The sequence below is a fragment of the Labrus bergylta genome, chromosome 15 (assembly GCF_963930695.1).
Source record: "Labrus bergylta chromosome 15, fLabBer1.1, whole genome shotgun sequence".
NCBI lineage: Eukaryota > Metazoa > Chordata > Actinopteri > Labriformes > Labridae > Labrus > Labrus bergylta.
In genome coordinates this window covers 12,196,788-12,213,853 of record NC_089209.1, presented here as the reverse complement: position 1 = coordinate 12,213,853, position 17,066 = coordinate 12,196,788, and the positions used below count along the sequence as shown (strand labels likewise).

General features: G+C 39.5%; 2 protein-coding genes across 2 annotated transcripts; both read left to right on the top strand.

Moving 5' to 3' along the window:
- The first annotated feature begins 2,177 nt into the window (after positions 1-2,177).
- Positions 2,178-7,914, top strand: LOC109983241 (hydroperoxide isomerase ALOXE3-like). Its single transcript, XM_065963727.1, has 14 exons — positions 2,178-2,511; positions 3,124-3,328; positions 3,485-3,566; positions 3,676-3,798; positions 3,933-4,036; positions 4,842-5,014; positions 5,195-5,338; positions 5,489-5,692; positions 6,245-6,331; positions 6,458-6,624; positions 6,722-6,843; positions 6,940-7,040; positions 7,299-7,469; positions 7,557-7,914. Exons 1-14 carry the CDS (start codon positions 2,365-2,367, stop codon positions 7,734-7,736), a joined length of 2,010 nt encoding a protein of 669 aa, XP_065819799.1. The 5' UTR covers positions 2,178-2,364; the 3' UTR covers positions 7,737-7,914.
- An 879-nt stretch (positions 7,915-8,793) lies between these two features.
- Positions 8,794-15,939, top strand: epm2a (EPM2A glucan phosphatase, laforin). The gene is made up of 4 exons (XM_020632898.3): positions 8,794-9,217; positions 9,878-10,052; positions 14,066-14,310; positions 15,212-15,939. Exons 1-4 carry the CDS (start codon positions 8,971-8,973, stop codon positions 15,493-15,495), a joined length of 951 nt encoding a protein of 316 aa, XP_020488554.2. The 5' UTR covers positions 8,794-8,970; the 3' UTR covers positions 15,496-15,939.
- The last annotated feature ends 1,127 nt before the right edge of the window (positions 15,940-17,066 follow it).

Below are 17,066 nucleotides of genomic sequence, written 5' to 3'. Positions count from 1 at the left end.
ATATTTACATCAGAATATGTACAGGTACAACATTAAATATCATAAACATAATAAGAAAAGACTAATATTTACATGACTAAATATGAAACAGTGCAGTGGTGAATAGTGCAAAAGATGCTGAAGTAACATGATAATAAGAAAAATGCAGTTATGTGACAGATGGGTCAATTAGGATGTCAATTACAGTATTTACATAAATAAGTGTGTGTATATTGATCATTTAAATTAAATAGTATTATATACATATGTATATTCACAGTGATGGTTTGGTTTAGAGTCATTTCACCGCGACATGTCTGACACTCTGTGACTGTTTAGCGTTCATCAGAGTGACTGTTCTTATGACGGGTTTTTTTTTGTGTACAGTGTTCTGTTCAGACTCGTCTCCGTCCTCGATGAGACCGATGACGGTGGTGTCGTCTGCAAATTTCAGTAGTTTCACAGAAGGGTCCCCTGAGGTGCAGTCATTTGTGTAAAGGGAGAAGAGCAGTGGGGAGAGAACACACCCCTGGGGGGCGCCAGTGCTGATTGTCTGGGTGCTGGATGTAGTGCTCCCCAGCCTCACCAGCTGTCTCCTGTCAGTCAGGAAGTCGGTAATCCACTGACAGGTGGAGGCTGGCACTGTGAGCTGGGTGAGTTTCTGGTGCAGGATGTCCGGGATGATGGTGTTGAAAGCCGAGCTGAAGTCCACAAACAGGATCCTAGCATAGGTCCCCGGGGAGTCGAGGTGATGCAGGATGTAGTTCACTGCATCATCCACCGACCTGTTGGCCCGTTATGCAAACTGCAGGGGGTCCAGCAGCCTGTGATGTCTTTCAGGTGGCTCAAAACCAGTCTCTCAAAGGACTTTATGACCACAGACGTCAGGGCGACGGGCCTGTAGTCATTGAGTCCTGTGATGGCGGGTTTCTTTGGGACTGAGATGATGGTGGAGCTTTTGAAGCAGGGGGGCACTTCAAACAGCTCCAGTGATGTGTTGAAGATCTGCGTGAAGATGGGGGCCAGCTGCTCAGCACAGACTCTCAGGCAGGAGGGGGACACACCGTCTGGTCCTGGAGCCTTCTTGATCTTTTGTTTCTGAAAGAGCTGAATTACCTCATCCTTGCAGATCGTTAGTGCAGGTGGGGAATCAGAGGGGGGGTGGGGAGGGGGTTGTGAGGGCAGCAAGAAGATCATTATAGTGGCCAAAAACAAAAAAAAATCTAAATAAACTAATATCAAAAATAACCAAATGACCACTGATGCACCATGGGGATGTGATGTACGCAGGAAAAAGAAATCCAATGTCCATGCAAGAGATCTGCGTTTTTTTTGTGGTTTATTTAAAGAAAGCAAACAAAAGAACAAAGAAAATCGTGGCACTGGTAAAAAACAATAGGCCCACCCAGGTGCATGCTGGTCCTCTACCTGCCTCTTATTTAAATAACCTCTGGTGCCCACAGTCTTACCCAAATACCTAACAAAAATACTAATACAAAACTAAATTTACTAAACAAATAACTAGCAAAAGAAAACGTTACCCAAAATCTATTCTAAATAAAGAAAACATGTAGAATAATTAAATAAACAACACCACCCAAATAAATAGCTCCAACAATCATAGTCTGAGTATCAGGGTGGTGTTGATGGGGTGGATGATGTTACAATGTTACAATTCACTTAGCAGATGCTTTTATCCAAAGTGATGTACAACAGAGAGTAAGTACAACACTAATCCATTCATACACCACCACTGAAGCAGTGGGAGCAATGCAGAGGTGAGTGTCTTGCCCAAGGACACATCGGACATGTTGGGATTGAACCTTTGACCTTCCGGTTGAGAGGCAATGACTCTACCAACTGAGCCACAGCCGCGAAGGTTGTGACCTGCAGTCACACCGGTAGTCTATTGTTACCTGCAGGGTCTCCTGTAGCTTGTGACCCCTCGCAGGCGCAAACCGTCGAAGGATCGTTATATAAGAAATTTTTCCTCAGCTGCTCAGTGTAGCTCCTCTTAGCTACCCTGATCCCCCTCGTCAGCTTGTTCCTGGTCTGCTTGAACAGGTCCCGGTCCCCACTCCTTGGCCTGACATAGACATTCAAAACCAGAAAGTTTACATTGCTCAGTGTTTCCTCATATGTTAAAGAAGAAAAACAGACTTGGAAATGCCCTCAATGAAATTAGGGGGAGGGGACTGAACAGAAAAAGGAAAGAGGCAGTGAAGAAAAAGTCAGGGAACATTTCAGGAACATCTTGAGCAGCAGCTTTGATGAAAGCACACAGAAAAGAGAAACCACCTGTGTTCAGACTTTTTCTGTTCAGTGTTGACTTCTCTTCATAGAGATTAAGTTTCTCTTTCTTTGACCAGTTTCCACAGAGCAGCCATGCCTGAGTACAAGCTGGAGGTGACAACAGGTGACATGAAACATGGAGGAACATTTGATCACATTCACCTCACCTTATTTGGAAAAGACGGGCAGAGTGAAAGAACCGAGCTGGACAACTTTGGTATCGACTTTACAACAGGGAAAGTAAGTTCCAGTTGAATTCTGACTTTAGATCAAGTACACGTAATGGTTCGTGCTTGTGCAAATATTCTATACATTGCGATAGAATTTCCCAAATCAAATGGCTAATAAGAATGCATTACATTTACATTCAATAACTATTATTAATGATGAACTACCAATACCTATTTTGAGAACATCTAGTGAGTATTGTACACTTTTATTTCATAACTCATGGGCTATAATGCACAGAAGTGAATATCCTACATTTATAAAAAACAGTTTTATTTCAACACAGCCAAGATTGATTCATGGTCACTTATTAATGTTCATTTTAAATACTTTACCAATAATCATAATCAGTATTGTGATTCACTTTTATTTCACCTTGCAATTTGCCTGATTTCCTACCCCTAGGTGAACCTTTCATCAAATGTGTCTTAATGTAAATAACCTATATCAACCATACCATCTTATGATAGCAGAACTGTTTGTATTGAACATTTTAATTGCAGATCTTTCTGTTACACCCTGTTTGACTTGTTTAACTTATAGAACACCTGTAGCGAACACACAATGCATTTTTGGGCATGTCTGGGCCTATGCTTAAATATATTTATGTTTTTTCTTCCTAAGGTGGGCACCTACATCCTGAAAACCAATTCATCACTTGGTAAACTCCTGCTGATCAAGGTTGAGAAAGACCCCTTTTTTATTCTCCCAGAAGACGAGTGGTTCTGCTCCAAAATAGTGGTGACGACTCCGGAGGGGGACGTTCTTCTTTTCCCCTGTTACAGATGGATCTCCAGGGGGGAGCTGGTGGAGCTGAGAGGAGGGAGAGGTCTGCTTTTCAGTCCAAAATATTGTATTAAAGACATGATTTTCATACAGTATATAAACTATATATAAGGATTTTAGAAATGAATATAGGCCTACATGTTTTGACAATTTCTTAAACAAAATTGAAAGTAATTATCAAGTTCTTTTTGTGTTGAAGCCATGAAGGTTTTTGAGGACGACCATCCCCTGCTGATTGAGCACCGGAAACAAGAGCTGACGTCGAAAAAAAGCTTCTACCGGTAAGTCTTGATTTGTAGAGTAGAATATGTATCAAGAACTTCACCTTTGGTCTCAGAGACCTCTGTGCCTTTATGAACTTTTTTCTTGCCTGTTTGTGTTTTTAATAAGATGGAAGATTTTGTCGGAAGGATTGTCCCACATCAACCATTTCAATAGTCCGTCAGAGCTTCCAGCTGAGGTCCGCTTCTCTGAGTCCAAATCGACAGAAGTCACCAAAACACAAAACATAATGTAAGTCTTTCAAAAATGTATACCATGGACAATGAAGGGGTTTTAATGCATTTCAAGTTGATGCAAGTCAGTTTGAAGCATTGTTATCAGTATGTAGTTGTGTAATTCCTTTTGTTTATCACGTCTTCCTTCAGGGGTTTGGAACTAAAGATCAAGGGGCTGCTGGGATCCACTGAAAAATGGGAAAGCATTGATGACCTGAAAGAAATATTCTGGTTCAAAAAGACAACAATGTCAGGTAACTTTTCTTTTCAAGGTCACATATTATGCAAAATACACAACAACCATCAACCATCAGATGCTAGAAGAAGGTGTGTGGTGTCTGTTACAAGTTATATTTGATCTGATTGTGATGTGCAATAAGTGAATTAATGAAAAGTATCTTAACTTTAATGAAACATCTTTTGCCCACCATGTGATGACGGGTGTGACGACAAGTCGGGCACCTAATTCATTCTCGTTTTTCCGACTTGACCAGGCTTTCATATGTATTTTCCAATTAAGAAACTTGTTTTTCTGATGTGTCTGACATCAGAAGAATGCAGGGTGAGTTCTGTCCTCTCAGTTTGCCCTTCTTCTGTAAACAATAGGGCATGGTGCAACGATGCTAAAGCCCCTCAAGCCCTTCAAGCTATAGACACAGGAAAAGCCTTTTCTGCACAAGGCTGAAACAAAGGGGTTTATAGGCATGCTAAAATACAGGATCAGAGGGGGGTTTGGTTAGAAACTTCACAAACATGTTTGGGAAGCTTTGAGACTTATTTAAACCAGTTTAAAATGAGTATAATATGTGACCTTTAAGTTTTCCACTTCTGTTCATTACAGTCTGTACCAAATGTGCTAGCAATCAATCCAGTAGTCATCATTTCAAAGAAGCAGAGAGTATCACCACATGTTGGTCACTTTGGGCATGGATTTTAATATTCTGACTGCATTTTACTTCCATGAACAGACAAAGCCAATGATCTTGCTGATCATGTTAAACTTGAGACCTGAAATGCAATCATTTTATACATTAGATGCGTTTATTGTTGTTCTTCCAGAGTATGTTGCAGAGCATTGGAAAGAAGACGACTTTTTTGGATACCAGTTCCTGAATTCTGTCAACCCAAATGTGATCAAGAGCTGCTCAGAGCTTCCCCAAAACTTTCCCGTGACGGACGAGATGGTGAAGCAGTTCCTGGAAAAGGGAAACTCTCTGCAGAGTGAAATCGAGGTTTGGTAGATCTGCGGCTTTGATAGTGATCATTCTTTACATTAGCATACTATTTCTATGTTCATCCGCTGTATTTATGTCACAGTGTCACAAGTCCTTGAGTAATATTACAGTACATCAGAGACAGCTTTTGATTGCTTTAAAAATATTTTTTTTCCCTGACTTCTCCTCCTAATACAGAAAGGCAACATATTCCTCTATGATCAGAGGATAATGGATGGTATACCAACTAGACTCTATGATGGAGAACCTCTGCATGTTGCTGCTGGTCTCTGTTTGTTATACTTGAACCCTGAAAACAAACTGAAGCCCATTGCAATACAGGTATTCATCTGAATCAGCAAATCACAGATTGAATACCTAAATGTGAAATCTCAGGTCCCATTCCATAGTGCTTCATTATGTTTACAGAAGTTGTTTTAATCTTCTTAAATCTTCTTGTCTTAAAATAAAATATTTGTTCTCTCATTGTAGCTGTCTCAACAACCTTCAGATCAGAGCCCCATCTTTCTGCCCAGTGACCTCGAGACAGATTGGCTGCTGGCCAAGATGTTTATCAAAAATGCAGATGCGATTGATCACCAAGCGGTCCAGCACCTCATGAAGACTCACTTTCTGTCGGAGGTCTACGCTGTCGCCACCCTCCGCAGCTTCCCAGTCATTCATCCCATCTACAAGGTACATTTAACAGCAGGATAAGAGTGTCTACTCTTACAGTAAATAGTAAGGGTGAGTTCAGCAAATGGAAAAAGATACCAAGAACAATAGTTATTTTTCTTATGTGCGTAAACACTTCTATGCACTCATCTTACAGCCAATCATTTCAGTTTTCACGTTTTCATTTTCAAATTTTTTCATTAATATCCATTTAACTATCTAATATATTTAGCTCAACAGTTTTTTCCTTGTCCATTTTCACTTCATTTTCTTTTACTAAAAAATAAGTCATAGTACCTTGGAAGCCATAAGGTTGACTATACAACAAAAGGTTGTACTTCTTTGACCTTTTCAAATCAAAACAATTATCAAAAATTATAAAGAGCAATTTCTCCTTTCCCATTACTTGTGGATTCCCTTGTACACCTGAACCTTTGCATCAAGCGTGGTTAACTTGTATGAATAGTATCATACTATGCAGTAGTACTCATCACAATCATGAAGTGCTGCCTGTGTTCATTAAGGCATTAGAATCTTACTTTGACTTAAAATGTCTCTCCCTCTCTATTACAGCTGCTGTTTCCACACTTTCGGTCCACTCTCCACATAAACACTGGAGGCCGAACATCTCTTTTTGGACATGACGGGGCTTTAAGTATTGTATGGCTAGTCAAAACACATTTCCATAATATTTGAGATGTGGTGGAGTTCATTTTTAGCCTTATACTTCTTTTTTTGTACTTTGGAACACATCATTGTTGGTCTTTCTTCATTTTTGATTTCAAGAGTTCCCTTGGATATGACGGGATGACAGAGCTCATGAGAAAGTCTCTCTCTGAGATGACCTACAGCTCCCTCTGTCTGCCAGACGACATCACTGCCCGAGGCCTGGACTCCATCCCCAATTTCTACTACAGAGACGACGGCCTGAAGTTGTGGAAAATCATCAACAGGTTACTTATTCCTAACTATATATACCTAACTTCTGTCTCCTCTTTAGCAAAGGTTTCTGTTATTTACATTATTTTCCATAATTGTGTTTTTTACCAGCTTTGTAAAGGCCGTTGTGGAGTACTACTACCCATCAGACAGTGAGGTCAAAAAAGACACAGAACTGCAGGAATGGATAAGTGAGATATTCACACATGGCGTCTTAGGAAACAACGCCTCAGGTATTTCACCCGTGTTAAGAAATACTTGGCAAACACAACCCTGCATGTAAAGGGTGAAACTGAATAATCAATTGAAAATGATTTCACTTCCAACAGGGTTTCCATCTTGCTTTAATACTGTTGAAGAAGTGAACAAGTTTATCACCATGGTGATCTTCACAGCTACAGCTCAACATGCTGCAGTCAATAGTGGACAGGTGAGGATTTTTTTGTTGTTGTTGGGAAACAGAATTTTTATAAATGTTAGAGTATTAGGTTTGTTTTAACACTTTGAATGCATGGAGCAGATCTGCATGTGCTTAACTACTACTACTTGTAATGTTATCCTACAGTTAGAGCAGCTGCAACCCATCTGAGTATATATATATATATATATATAAAGCTTAAGTGGTTCATAGTTCATGGTTAAGTGGTATATCATACATTTACCGATTTTATTATTTACCAATATTTAGTATGACTACAACTCCTGGATACCCAATGCCTCACTCCTGCTGCACAAACCTCCTCCGGCCGCAAAGGGTCAGTCAAGCATGGAGACTATTTTGGGGACCCTTCCAGATGTTGGAGAGACTGTCAGCTTTGTCGCAATACTGTGGCTGCTTTCAGAGCAATACACTGATGAGGTAAGACCAGTGTTTATGAACCCACTCCTTACTTCATTTCTGTCATGTACTGCTCTCACTTACTGTTTCATTTTGTTGTTTTAATAGGTTCCCTTGGGTGCTTATCCAGAAGAACGGTTCGATGAGCCTGCTGTTAAGAGGATGATTAAAGAATTTCAGGGGGAGCTGTCCTACCTCGATGAGGAAATCAGAGCAAGAAACTCAGAGCTTGAAATACCTTACACATATCTGATCCCTAGTCAGATAGAAAACAGTGTAACTATTTAGGAAATGCATGCATATCATCAACTCTTCTCTGTCAAGTGGTGTGTTCACTACTGCATTCAAGCAAGCTTGGGTCACCCCACAGGGCGGAATGAGTCATTTCATTATGCTTAAAATAAATGCATATGCAAAATCCAAATAAAGATGGCTTGATCTGTGTTAATATGTCTGTCCCCAACCTATTTATTCTTCAACTACAAGCATTCTTAACCTTCTAAAAAGAATAGCCTAACACATAATCTATCTATCTGTACAATTCCAGTTATTACAGTTATTACACTGTACATGAATACTGGTTTTATTGTTTTTAAGTTGAGTTATTTTCATCAGAAAAGTCTGTATCTTGGTCTGCTAAACACAATGAAAAGTTGTAAAAGATTTCATTAAAATCATCCCATGGTTGTTCAAATCTCCGATAGACAAGGTAACATTTGTTAAACAGACATAGGCATACATCCTGTTACTTCGAGTTTGCAGTTTATCAGTGACCTCCTCTCTACTGCTCATTCATATGTCTATGAAGTAATGCTTTTTTAACCAAAAGATCTAAGCTCAACTTAAAAAATACATTCTAGCTGTTTTATCAGATCAGGTTTATTTTTTTATTTTTATTTTTTTAATCCAACAGAGAGATGGTTGGTACAAGGGACATTCATGTATTGGTTAACAATGAAGACAACAACTTCCATGATCCTGTATTTCATGCCACGAGAGCATCAAAAACGACACATATAATAATTATTTTGACTCAGCCCCCTAGCCACAGAAATAACACCATTTATAGGATGTGTTATGTGTTGCTGTTGAGCTCAAGTGCCTTAAATAAATACATACATTCTTTTAAACTAATTGATGAATTGGCTAATACAATAAAAAAAATAAGAGAAGCGTAGAAATACTACTCAGTATAGGCATATAACCATTCAAATGTATGAGATTAAAAGGAGATACTCTTGTTAAAATGATACTCGAGTTTAGAACCTATTTAGTTATAGTATTGAAAATCATTTTAAAACACAGTGATTCAGTCGCTTGGTGCCTGGTAATTCTGACTGAGTGAGACCTCTTTGATTCTTCCCCTCTTTGGATGAAAAGACCACGGTACACCCTCGAGCCCGTTATTTTTAGACGAGACAACACAGACTTTGGTCCACATGGATTTTACTGAAGAGCAACATTAAAGGCTGTACTACCATAAAACAGTTGAGGACACATCATTTAGTTCAGGTTTGTCACAATGTTGTTTAGATTCGGCGTCATTCTCACTCCGGACACCTCGGATGTCAAGGTGTTCGTTTTGGGCTCGCGCGAGGAAATGGGCCAATGGGACCCGAGCAGAGCGGTCCAAATGAAAGCCTCACAGAAGCAGGTGTCAACTCATGAACCGTGTCTGTGGATAGGAGAGGTGCAGCTGACAGAGCCGTGCAGAGACACACTGTGGTTCAAGTTCGTCAGAAGAGTCAGAGGGACTTTTATCTGGGAAGGTACACATCAATTACACGTTTCGCCGCGTAAGGATATCATTTGCCACACAGAATTAGTCAACATTTCAGGTAGAAAAAGACAACAACACGCCGCCATGTTGGTTTATTTTTGTATTGCATCCTTTGCGCCACTAGATGGGGATAGTGTGACACTTGGACGTTTTATAAATGCAAATAGGTTTCAGTGTACTTGTATGTTTAAAGGGAATATAAAGCCTATTTATGACACAACCTAAAAAAAAAAAATGTAATGGCAGAAATATAACAGTGACACTTTTTTCTATCGACTCAGTTACATGGATTTCAGTGCAACCTGTTTGAAGAATAGGCTTCGTTTTCATGTCAAAAACATTTTTTTATAGCAGTATTCTGAGGCTAAGTTCACTTTACATTTTGTGTAGTTAACTTATACCTTTTCCAGATAGTGGAAATTACTTCAACTCAACATGAATTAGACGAGACCCATTTTCCCACTCTGTACCTGATGTTTGATTTGTGGCTAATTCTCTTTAATGCAACTCAGTCCCTTAATGAAATCTACCTGAATTAGTAGGCTCAATATAATATTTCTCAAATAATATTTTCATGAGCACTGTGTTCAAAACGTCCTTACAGATGATATTTACTAACTCACTGTCCTTTCTTCTTCTCTGTCACCAGGCAGTGGTCCGAGCCATGATAGATGTTGTGCATTTGATGAGAGTAATGTGGTGGATGGAGTTTACTGCAACCCCATTGGCCACTGGATAGAGGAAACGGGACACACGGATGAAATGAAACACACCACCAGTTTTTACTTCGGTGTGGCTGGTCAGAAGGCCATGCATTTCTCCAGGTAATCCTGCACAATAACATCCATCTGCAGGATGTTTGTATGGAGACACTGTGAGTGTCAAGGCAAAACATGGTGGTTTCACATTAAGGCAGTCTGGATTCAGATGTTAGAGTAGGGCAGCATGGGAGACATTATGTCATTAAGAGGCAGTCTGACTCATTTTGATCAGTTCGTTCTAATTGTGAGCGATTCAAAGGAGAACGGACAGTGGAAATCTGTAGAGACATCAGGTGATAATTCAAGGACAAACAAAAAAAAGTAACCCTCTGTGAGCTATAGTTAGACAACAGCAAGTTGGATCATTACTTTTTTTAGCTAACGTTCCCACCTGATAGGAAAACGTAACTTTCCGAGCACCCCGTAATGATTGCCAGCTGCCAATAGGAATTGAGTAAATGCTATTAGCTGCCGTGTCTGAGCTTTTGGTATCTTATAAGTTATATATATATATCTTGTTTTACATGAATATATGACCCAACATTCCTCCAGGTATTCATTACCCATTGTTCTTTCAGTTAGTCATCAATCGATAATGGTGAAATAAAACATATTCGTTAGCTCACCCCTGTATATTTTTTTTATCCTTGGATAAGACTCAACTATCTATTTCTCCTCTGTGGTTTTTATTCCAAACAAAGGAATCAGGTTTATTTTATTAGTTTATTTGAATCAGGGTCAATGTACAGCTGTGGCTCAATTGGTAGAGACGTCGCTTCTCAACCGGAAGGTCGAGGGTTCGATCCCCCACTGGCCAAATGTCCGATGTGTCCTTGGGCAAGACACTTAACCCCAAATTGCTCCCACTGCTTTGGTGGTGGTGTATGAATGGGATTAGTTACTTCTGATGGATGATACTACATAGCGATCATCACTACCATCAGTGTGTGATTGGGTGTGAATGGGTGGGTGTGACATGTGGTGTAAAAGCGCTTTGAGTAGTTGGAAGACTAAAAAAGCGCTATATAAGCTCAAGTCCATTTACCATTTACAAGATAACATTATTCTCAGAAGAGTAAATATGCTTTGTACCAGATTTAGCTAAATAGCTAATTTCCAGCTGTAGTCCCAGGGCAGATTATGGCAAAAGTAAACTACAAATCAACCAGTCATGCAGTACACATGCGCACACATTTCATAATACTGTTACTGAGGGGGGGTCAAGCATGGTATTGATTTTTCAACAAACTCTTGGCATGTAAAAAAAAATAAAAAAAATAAAAAATTCGGAATAATTTTTTGAAGGTATTTTCCAAAAAAATATGTTCTCTACCTCCAAACAGCCAGTATTATTTTTGAACCTGTAGAAAAGACAAAAAGAGATCCATCATTCCTCCCCCACTGTAACAAGCTGCAGTGTTTTAAGTTCTATGCCTTTTATGATGAGATCGTCCGTACAGATTTAAAACAATCTTCTTCAGTAGTTCATTTCTAAATGTCTTATACGTGCAGGGCACTTAGGTCACACTTTTCTTTCTTCTTGAAAGCTGTAAGACTTTCAAACTTTTTACAAGAGCCTCTTTCAAGGCAGACTAAAGCCTCAGTCACCTTCTTATGCTCACTCCTTTGTTTTTTAACCTTGCTCTCTCCCATTTCGTTATAATTGCCGTCTGTCCCTTTAAAATGATTGTCCTTTAGAAGAGTAGACTACACTTCGATTATCCCTTCCTCAACCTTGTTGGAGACTCTGGAGGAAAGGAGATGGCATTGTTCAGAATTCCCTTTTGCTTTTTTTAAGGCAACTCGTACAGTGATTGAAAGGTACTGAGCACTGAAAATGCTCACTTCAGTATCCTCCTACAGGCATTTGTTTTTATTCAAATCTCTGTCCTATTCATGAGCTTCTCATTAAAACACTGTGATTTGTCTGTGTCTGTTGATACCAGGCTGTTCACTTTAAATCAGTCTCCAGTATAATTAAAAACATATTCAGAGAATTTACAGAGGAAACTTCAACGGATAATGCCTTGTTGCATTATTTATCAGAAAACATTAGAATAAACTTCCAAGATTTTCATTTGCATGTTCATTGCTTTGCATTAGTGACATTTATTCATCTAGTGTTTGTAAGATTTGAACATGAAGCACTTCTTCTGTCTGTCCTATTTTCCTTTTTGAATGTTTATAGAAAAGTACATTTAGGAAATCCAAGACTCCCTGTTCCTTTGTTCTGGACACAAAGGTTTCAAGTTTTCCCATTTTTCCTACAATTGTGGCCGCACTAGCATTACAACTCCAGCAATGGCAAGGTGCATTGGGCAGTTAGTCCTGCAATTTTGGTCCCGACGGAAGAATCTATTATGTGGATTGTATCTGCGGGATTCTAGCGTTGACACATTTGCTGTATGTAGCTTAACATGAAATAAGTTGGTCAGGCTTAGAGGAGAAGAGGTAAGTTAATGTTGTTAAGATACAGATACTGGTTTCAGTATTGGCCAGCAATACTTCCTGGAGTGCGCTCTCAGTATCATTAGTATGCCAGTCAATGCACTGATCCCTTACTATAGTCATTTTCTCCAAATAATCGAGTGGTTTCAGGTAAACGATAACAGAAACAACACAATGTGGGGCTAGCAGAGTGTAATAATAGGGGGGGGGGGTTCACCAGTGTTGTATGTCTATTTTGAATCAAACTAGAATCAGTGAGGTGTTTGGTATTGGACAATACACAAGTCAGTGTATTGTATTGAGTATTGAGTAGGGAAAAAAAGTTATGATAGAACTACAAAAAAAAGGTCAAACTAATGACTGAGGGGATGCAGGTTGGTGTACCCCTGTATGCCTTCTTTTTGTATGACACTCAGAGCCTTGGTTCATCCGCCACAGCAGAAATGAGCCTCAGGCCCCCGAGGCAGTGAGCACATAACGTGCATAAGAATGAGTCGGCTTGGCTGGTGCCATCAGGTTCTAATTTGTGTCCCAAGACCTTACAAGGCTCGTGTCAAGGACCCGTGTTCAGTAGGAAGCATGGTGCCCTTGTATGATACCTATTAATAGCTTTTTAAATTACTCTCTGAGACCTTGCATCTGTGTAGCCCCTCGTATCATACACACTGACCTCTGCAGTAACTCATTATATGAATCAAAGGGACTTTAACTCGCTGTCTTGTACCTGCCTGGATTCTGATGCTAAGGTTCAGAGGAGAAGGGGCCTGAGGGTCTTATAATCATTATTGTAATGGGGTCTTATTAAAATGGAGTGGAACAAGTGAGGTATTTCAAAATGGTTAAATGTTAGATATTCAGTTGTGAATTATTAAAAAAAAAAACCTAGGTAGAAATAAACACGGCAGAAATATGTGCATTTTCCAAAAGATGGTATTAAATTTGAAATTGGATGTAGGACTATCAATCCCACAGGACAGATTGTAGTAAAATAGCTTTCAAACAACTGGTAGAGAACACTTTGAAACCAAGTCAAATTTCCCCAAGGGGACAATAAAGTGTATCGTATAATATCGTACTTTACAGTGGAAAAAATGGAAGAAACAAAGTGAAACTCTGAAGTTGCAGAAAGAAAAACTGATTCCCCTAAGACTACTCGATGGAGCTGTTGGACTGTATCGATGGCTTTGTTATGAGACTGGATCTGATAAACAGCCAGTCAACACCAGAGACTGTCACTGCTTTTTACCATGTAGGCTGAATATTTTGTTTCCTTTCTGTTACGGGAAACCTTCTTGGGCTATTGACTTTATTCATGCTAATTATTGGAGTGCAACAACACATCGATATGGGTCATATGTATTGGATGATCAAGGATGCAGTAATAATATAACCTATGATCATCTTTAAGATACACTGAACATTACATCAGGTTAACAATATATAGATGCACATTTTTAACATGATATCCTTTAATACAGCCTTAATAAAGTTCAAATCCATGGTTGCATTATTAATTGCATTAAAATTTCTCACAGAGGTTCATATTCAGAAGCCTCTTAAACTCAGCCCCCAGAAGCGTATCATAATGACTTAAACAAAATTAATGACTCCCGTTCATTTGTCCTCAGGGTGCTGCCTCGTGTTTGGCTGGGCAGCTGCCCTCGACAGGTGGAACACGTGAAGATAAAGATGAAGCATGAGTTGGGCGTTACTGCAGTGATGAACTTCCAGACAGAGCGGGACATGGTGAACAACTCAAGTGGCTGCAGGCGTGACCCTGAGGAGGTCATGACCCCCGAGACCATGATGCACCTGTACAAAGACTGTGGCCTGGTGTATGTGTGGATACCCACAGCCGACATGAGCACTGAGGGTAAGACGAGTTTTATTAGACCAAAATAATACATTCATAAATAACAATAGTGCTCATCACCTTTTTAAAAGATACTGTTGTGTCAGATTCATGTAATCAAACTGGTATTTAAAGGGTTAAATTCCTGATAATTATTCAGTATTTGATAGTTTTGAGCAAGGCTGGAGTTGTTTAAGAGGTTTATGCAAAGAAAAGTAGAAAAAAATATTAATCTGTTCTATTTTTAAAGCAGTTTTTGGAAATTGGACATTTTCGCCCTCCGATGTCCAAACAGGGAACTACATTTTAAATCTGACGCTACACAAAAACTAACAATGCATCAAAGTCAATATTTTGGATAATCTTTGGCATATCCAAGACTGATTTAAAAAAAAATTCCCCCAGCCACCAAATATTTGTAATATGGAAAATAACTAATCTTTGTGTTTTTTTTTTCTTCATAAATAACAACGGTGACATCAAGTAATCAAACTGGCATTTAAAGGGTTAAATTCCTAAAAATGATTGAATGTTTGGTAGTTTTGGGCTGGGCTGAAGTTGTTTAAGAGATGTATTTTTGTCCTTAGTGACTGAAGAGGGTAGTAAATTAAACTGATGCCTGAGGGTTAAGCCTTAATATGTGTATCGAAATTCCAACACTCAATTGAACATGGAGCTGAATCCCTGATCAAACCACATTGAAGGCCTCTGAATATTTGTTTGGTGTTTGGGTGTCATGTCACATGTTTATATCTGTGTTTCTTCACTTTATTTTTTTAATGTTGCAAATACAGCTGTTGTGATGAAAGACAAATTTCAGACCTGGACAATTAAATTCAATCAATCAAAAAGAAACACATTCTAGTCACTGGTCGTTAGTTATCTCCATCCTTCTTCTTTGTGTTATCATCTTCTTCTGCAGGCCGAATCAGGATGCTTCCTCAGGCTGTGTTCTTGCTTCACGGCCTCCTGGAGAATGGTCACACAGTCTACGTTCACTGTAACGCTGGAGTGGGCAGGTCGACGGCTGCTCTGTGTGGCCTGCTCATGTACGTCCTGGGCTGGAGCCTGAGGAAGGTGCAGTACTTTGTAGCAGCTCAAAGGCCTGCTGTGTACATAGACGAGGAGGCTTTAATCCAGGCTCAAGCCGACTTCATGCAGAAGTTTGGTCAGTTACGATCAACCATCTCTTACCTGGAGACATGAGAGTTTAAGTGTCTTTGCGCTGGAGCAGAATTTACAGGAACGATAAGCTAAACTGGACTTGACTTTCGGTATCTAAAAGCATACTGTGTAGTCAGCATTAAAGGTGCCTGAAGGTGAAGAAACCTATAGCGAGAAAATTAACTTGCTCCCACTTAAATCTAATGTACGTAAATGACCCACTTCATCTGAGTGGCTTTCCAATTCTAGTTGATCCCCAAGTATCTAAGAAAGGCTCTGCTGGCTGCCAGCGGAGATGTTAAAAGCAATAAATCCCACAGTGACGCGTTCGCTTTTAACTTCAGGAATTAGTCTCTGTGACGTTAAGCACTTTCTCTTGCAAATTGTGCTGTTGGAATCAGCCGAGGTTTTTCAGAACATGTATGCAGGTGGGATTGGAAAGACCTTTTCTTAAAGTCTTTTTGGCAATAAACCTAACTGAGTTGACATTTTCAGAAGGCAACTTTTTAAATGCATTATGCGACGAGGAAGGAGGATTATCCCTTAATTGTGTCGGCATGTTTGTGTCATTTTTTTCCACAGGTAAAAGGGATCTTTGCCTTTCTGTTTGGGAGGGTTTTTTTTTTTATTGCTGCATCAAAACACCCCTCTTTGCAAGAACAACAAGTCAGTTTCTAAAACCAAAAAGCAATGCCCCCTCAGCTGCCAGACAAGATTAAAGCTCCGCCCCCTTCTCCCTCAGAGCGCTTGATAGCATTTCATCTTTATTTATTTATCCGGCGGATGCTATTCCAACCATCTCCGAAATAATGAAAACAACATCCCCTGCCAGACCATGTTAATGCATACATAATAAGACATTATTGGAAGATTGTTTGTTATAAATTTTGCGCTTCACTGTCTAGGCTCCTTTTGAAGATAGATTGCTTTTTTTCAAATACATTATCTTGCCGCCTGGCCCTGATTTAAGAAGGTTAATGCATCAGAGGGGAGGAACCATTTTTCTCCTTAAGTACAAGTCGTATACGTTATTACTTTTAACTGAGTCCCGTCAGAAAACAAACAGCACCTTATGAGGGGGTCAGCGGGAATACGGGGGCGAACTTCCAAATCATTTACAATTAGTTCTTCTCATATTTAAGAAGCAAAATGTGAACTGGTTGAAAAGGGAAAATGTCTGTGTTTACAGTCCCTATATGTGCAACAATGCTGGGGCTCTTCACTTGAAGGATGCCAGTGTAATTTGTCAACATCTTGTATTTCTTCCACCGGGCTTCTGTCAGTGATTGATGTCATTAAGTGTTAGCAGTCCACTTGATTTTCAGGATCTGCCAATCAGCTACACCAATTTCCCCGAATCTGTGCATTCAAATTAGAGCCAAAAGTAGCAACCGTCACACAGACAGCTTCTTAAAGTGATGAAGATTTATTCCAAAAGGAAACCAGAAATAAATGTTCTGAGAGAATACACTGTGTACCTATTTGTGTGGATTGTTTCTGTTTGAAATGTCACTTGTGGTTGTCTTTAGTCCCTCTTTTAGTCTTCTTTAACAACCTTATTCTTTAAATTTGCGTCTGTAGGACAGCACATCCTGTTTTTTGTTTCCCCTCCT

Coding starts and splice junctions, on each gene's coding strand:
- LOC109983241 (XM_065963727.1), top strand. CDS start 2,365: ATGCCTGAGTACAAGCTGGAGGTGACAACAGGTGACATGAAACATGGA. Junction 3,567..3,675: donor TCGAAAAAAAGCTTCTACCG/GTAAGTCTTGAT, acceptor GTTTTTAATAAG/ATGGAAGATTTTGTCGGAAG. Junction 6,625..6,721: donor TTGTGGAAAATCATCAACAG/GTTACTTATTCC, acceptor GTTTTTTACCAG/CTTTGTAAAGGCCGTTGTGG.
- epm2a (XM_020632898.3), top strand. CDS start 8,971: ATGTTGTTTAGATTCGGCGTCATTCTCACTCCGGACACCTCGGATGTC. Junction 9,218..9,877: donor AGGGACTTTTATCTGGGAAG/GTACACATCAAT, acceptor CTCTGTCACCAG/GCAGTGGTCCGAGCCATGAT. Junction 10,053..14,065: donor AAGGCCATGCATTTCTCCAG/GTAATCCTGCAC, acceptor ATTTGTCCTCAG/GGTGCTGCCTCGTGTTTGGC.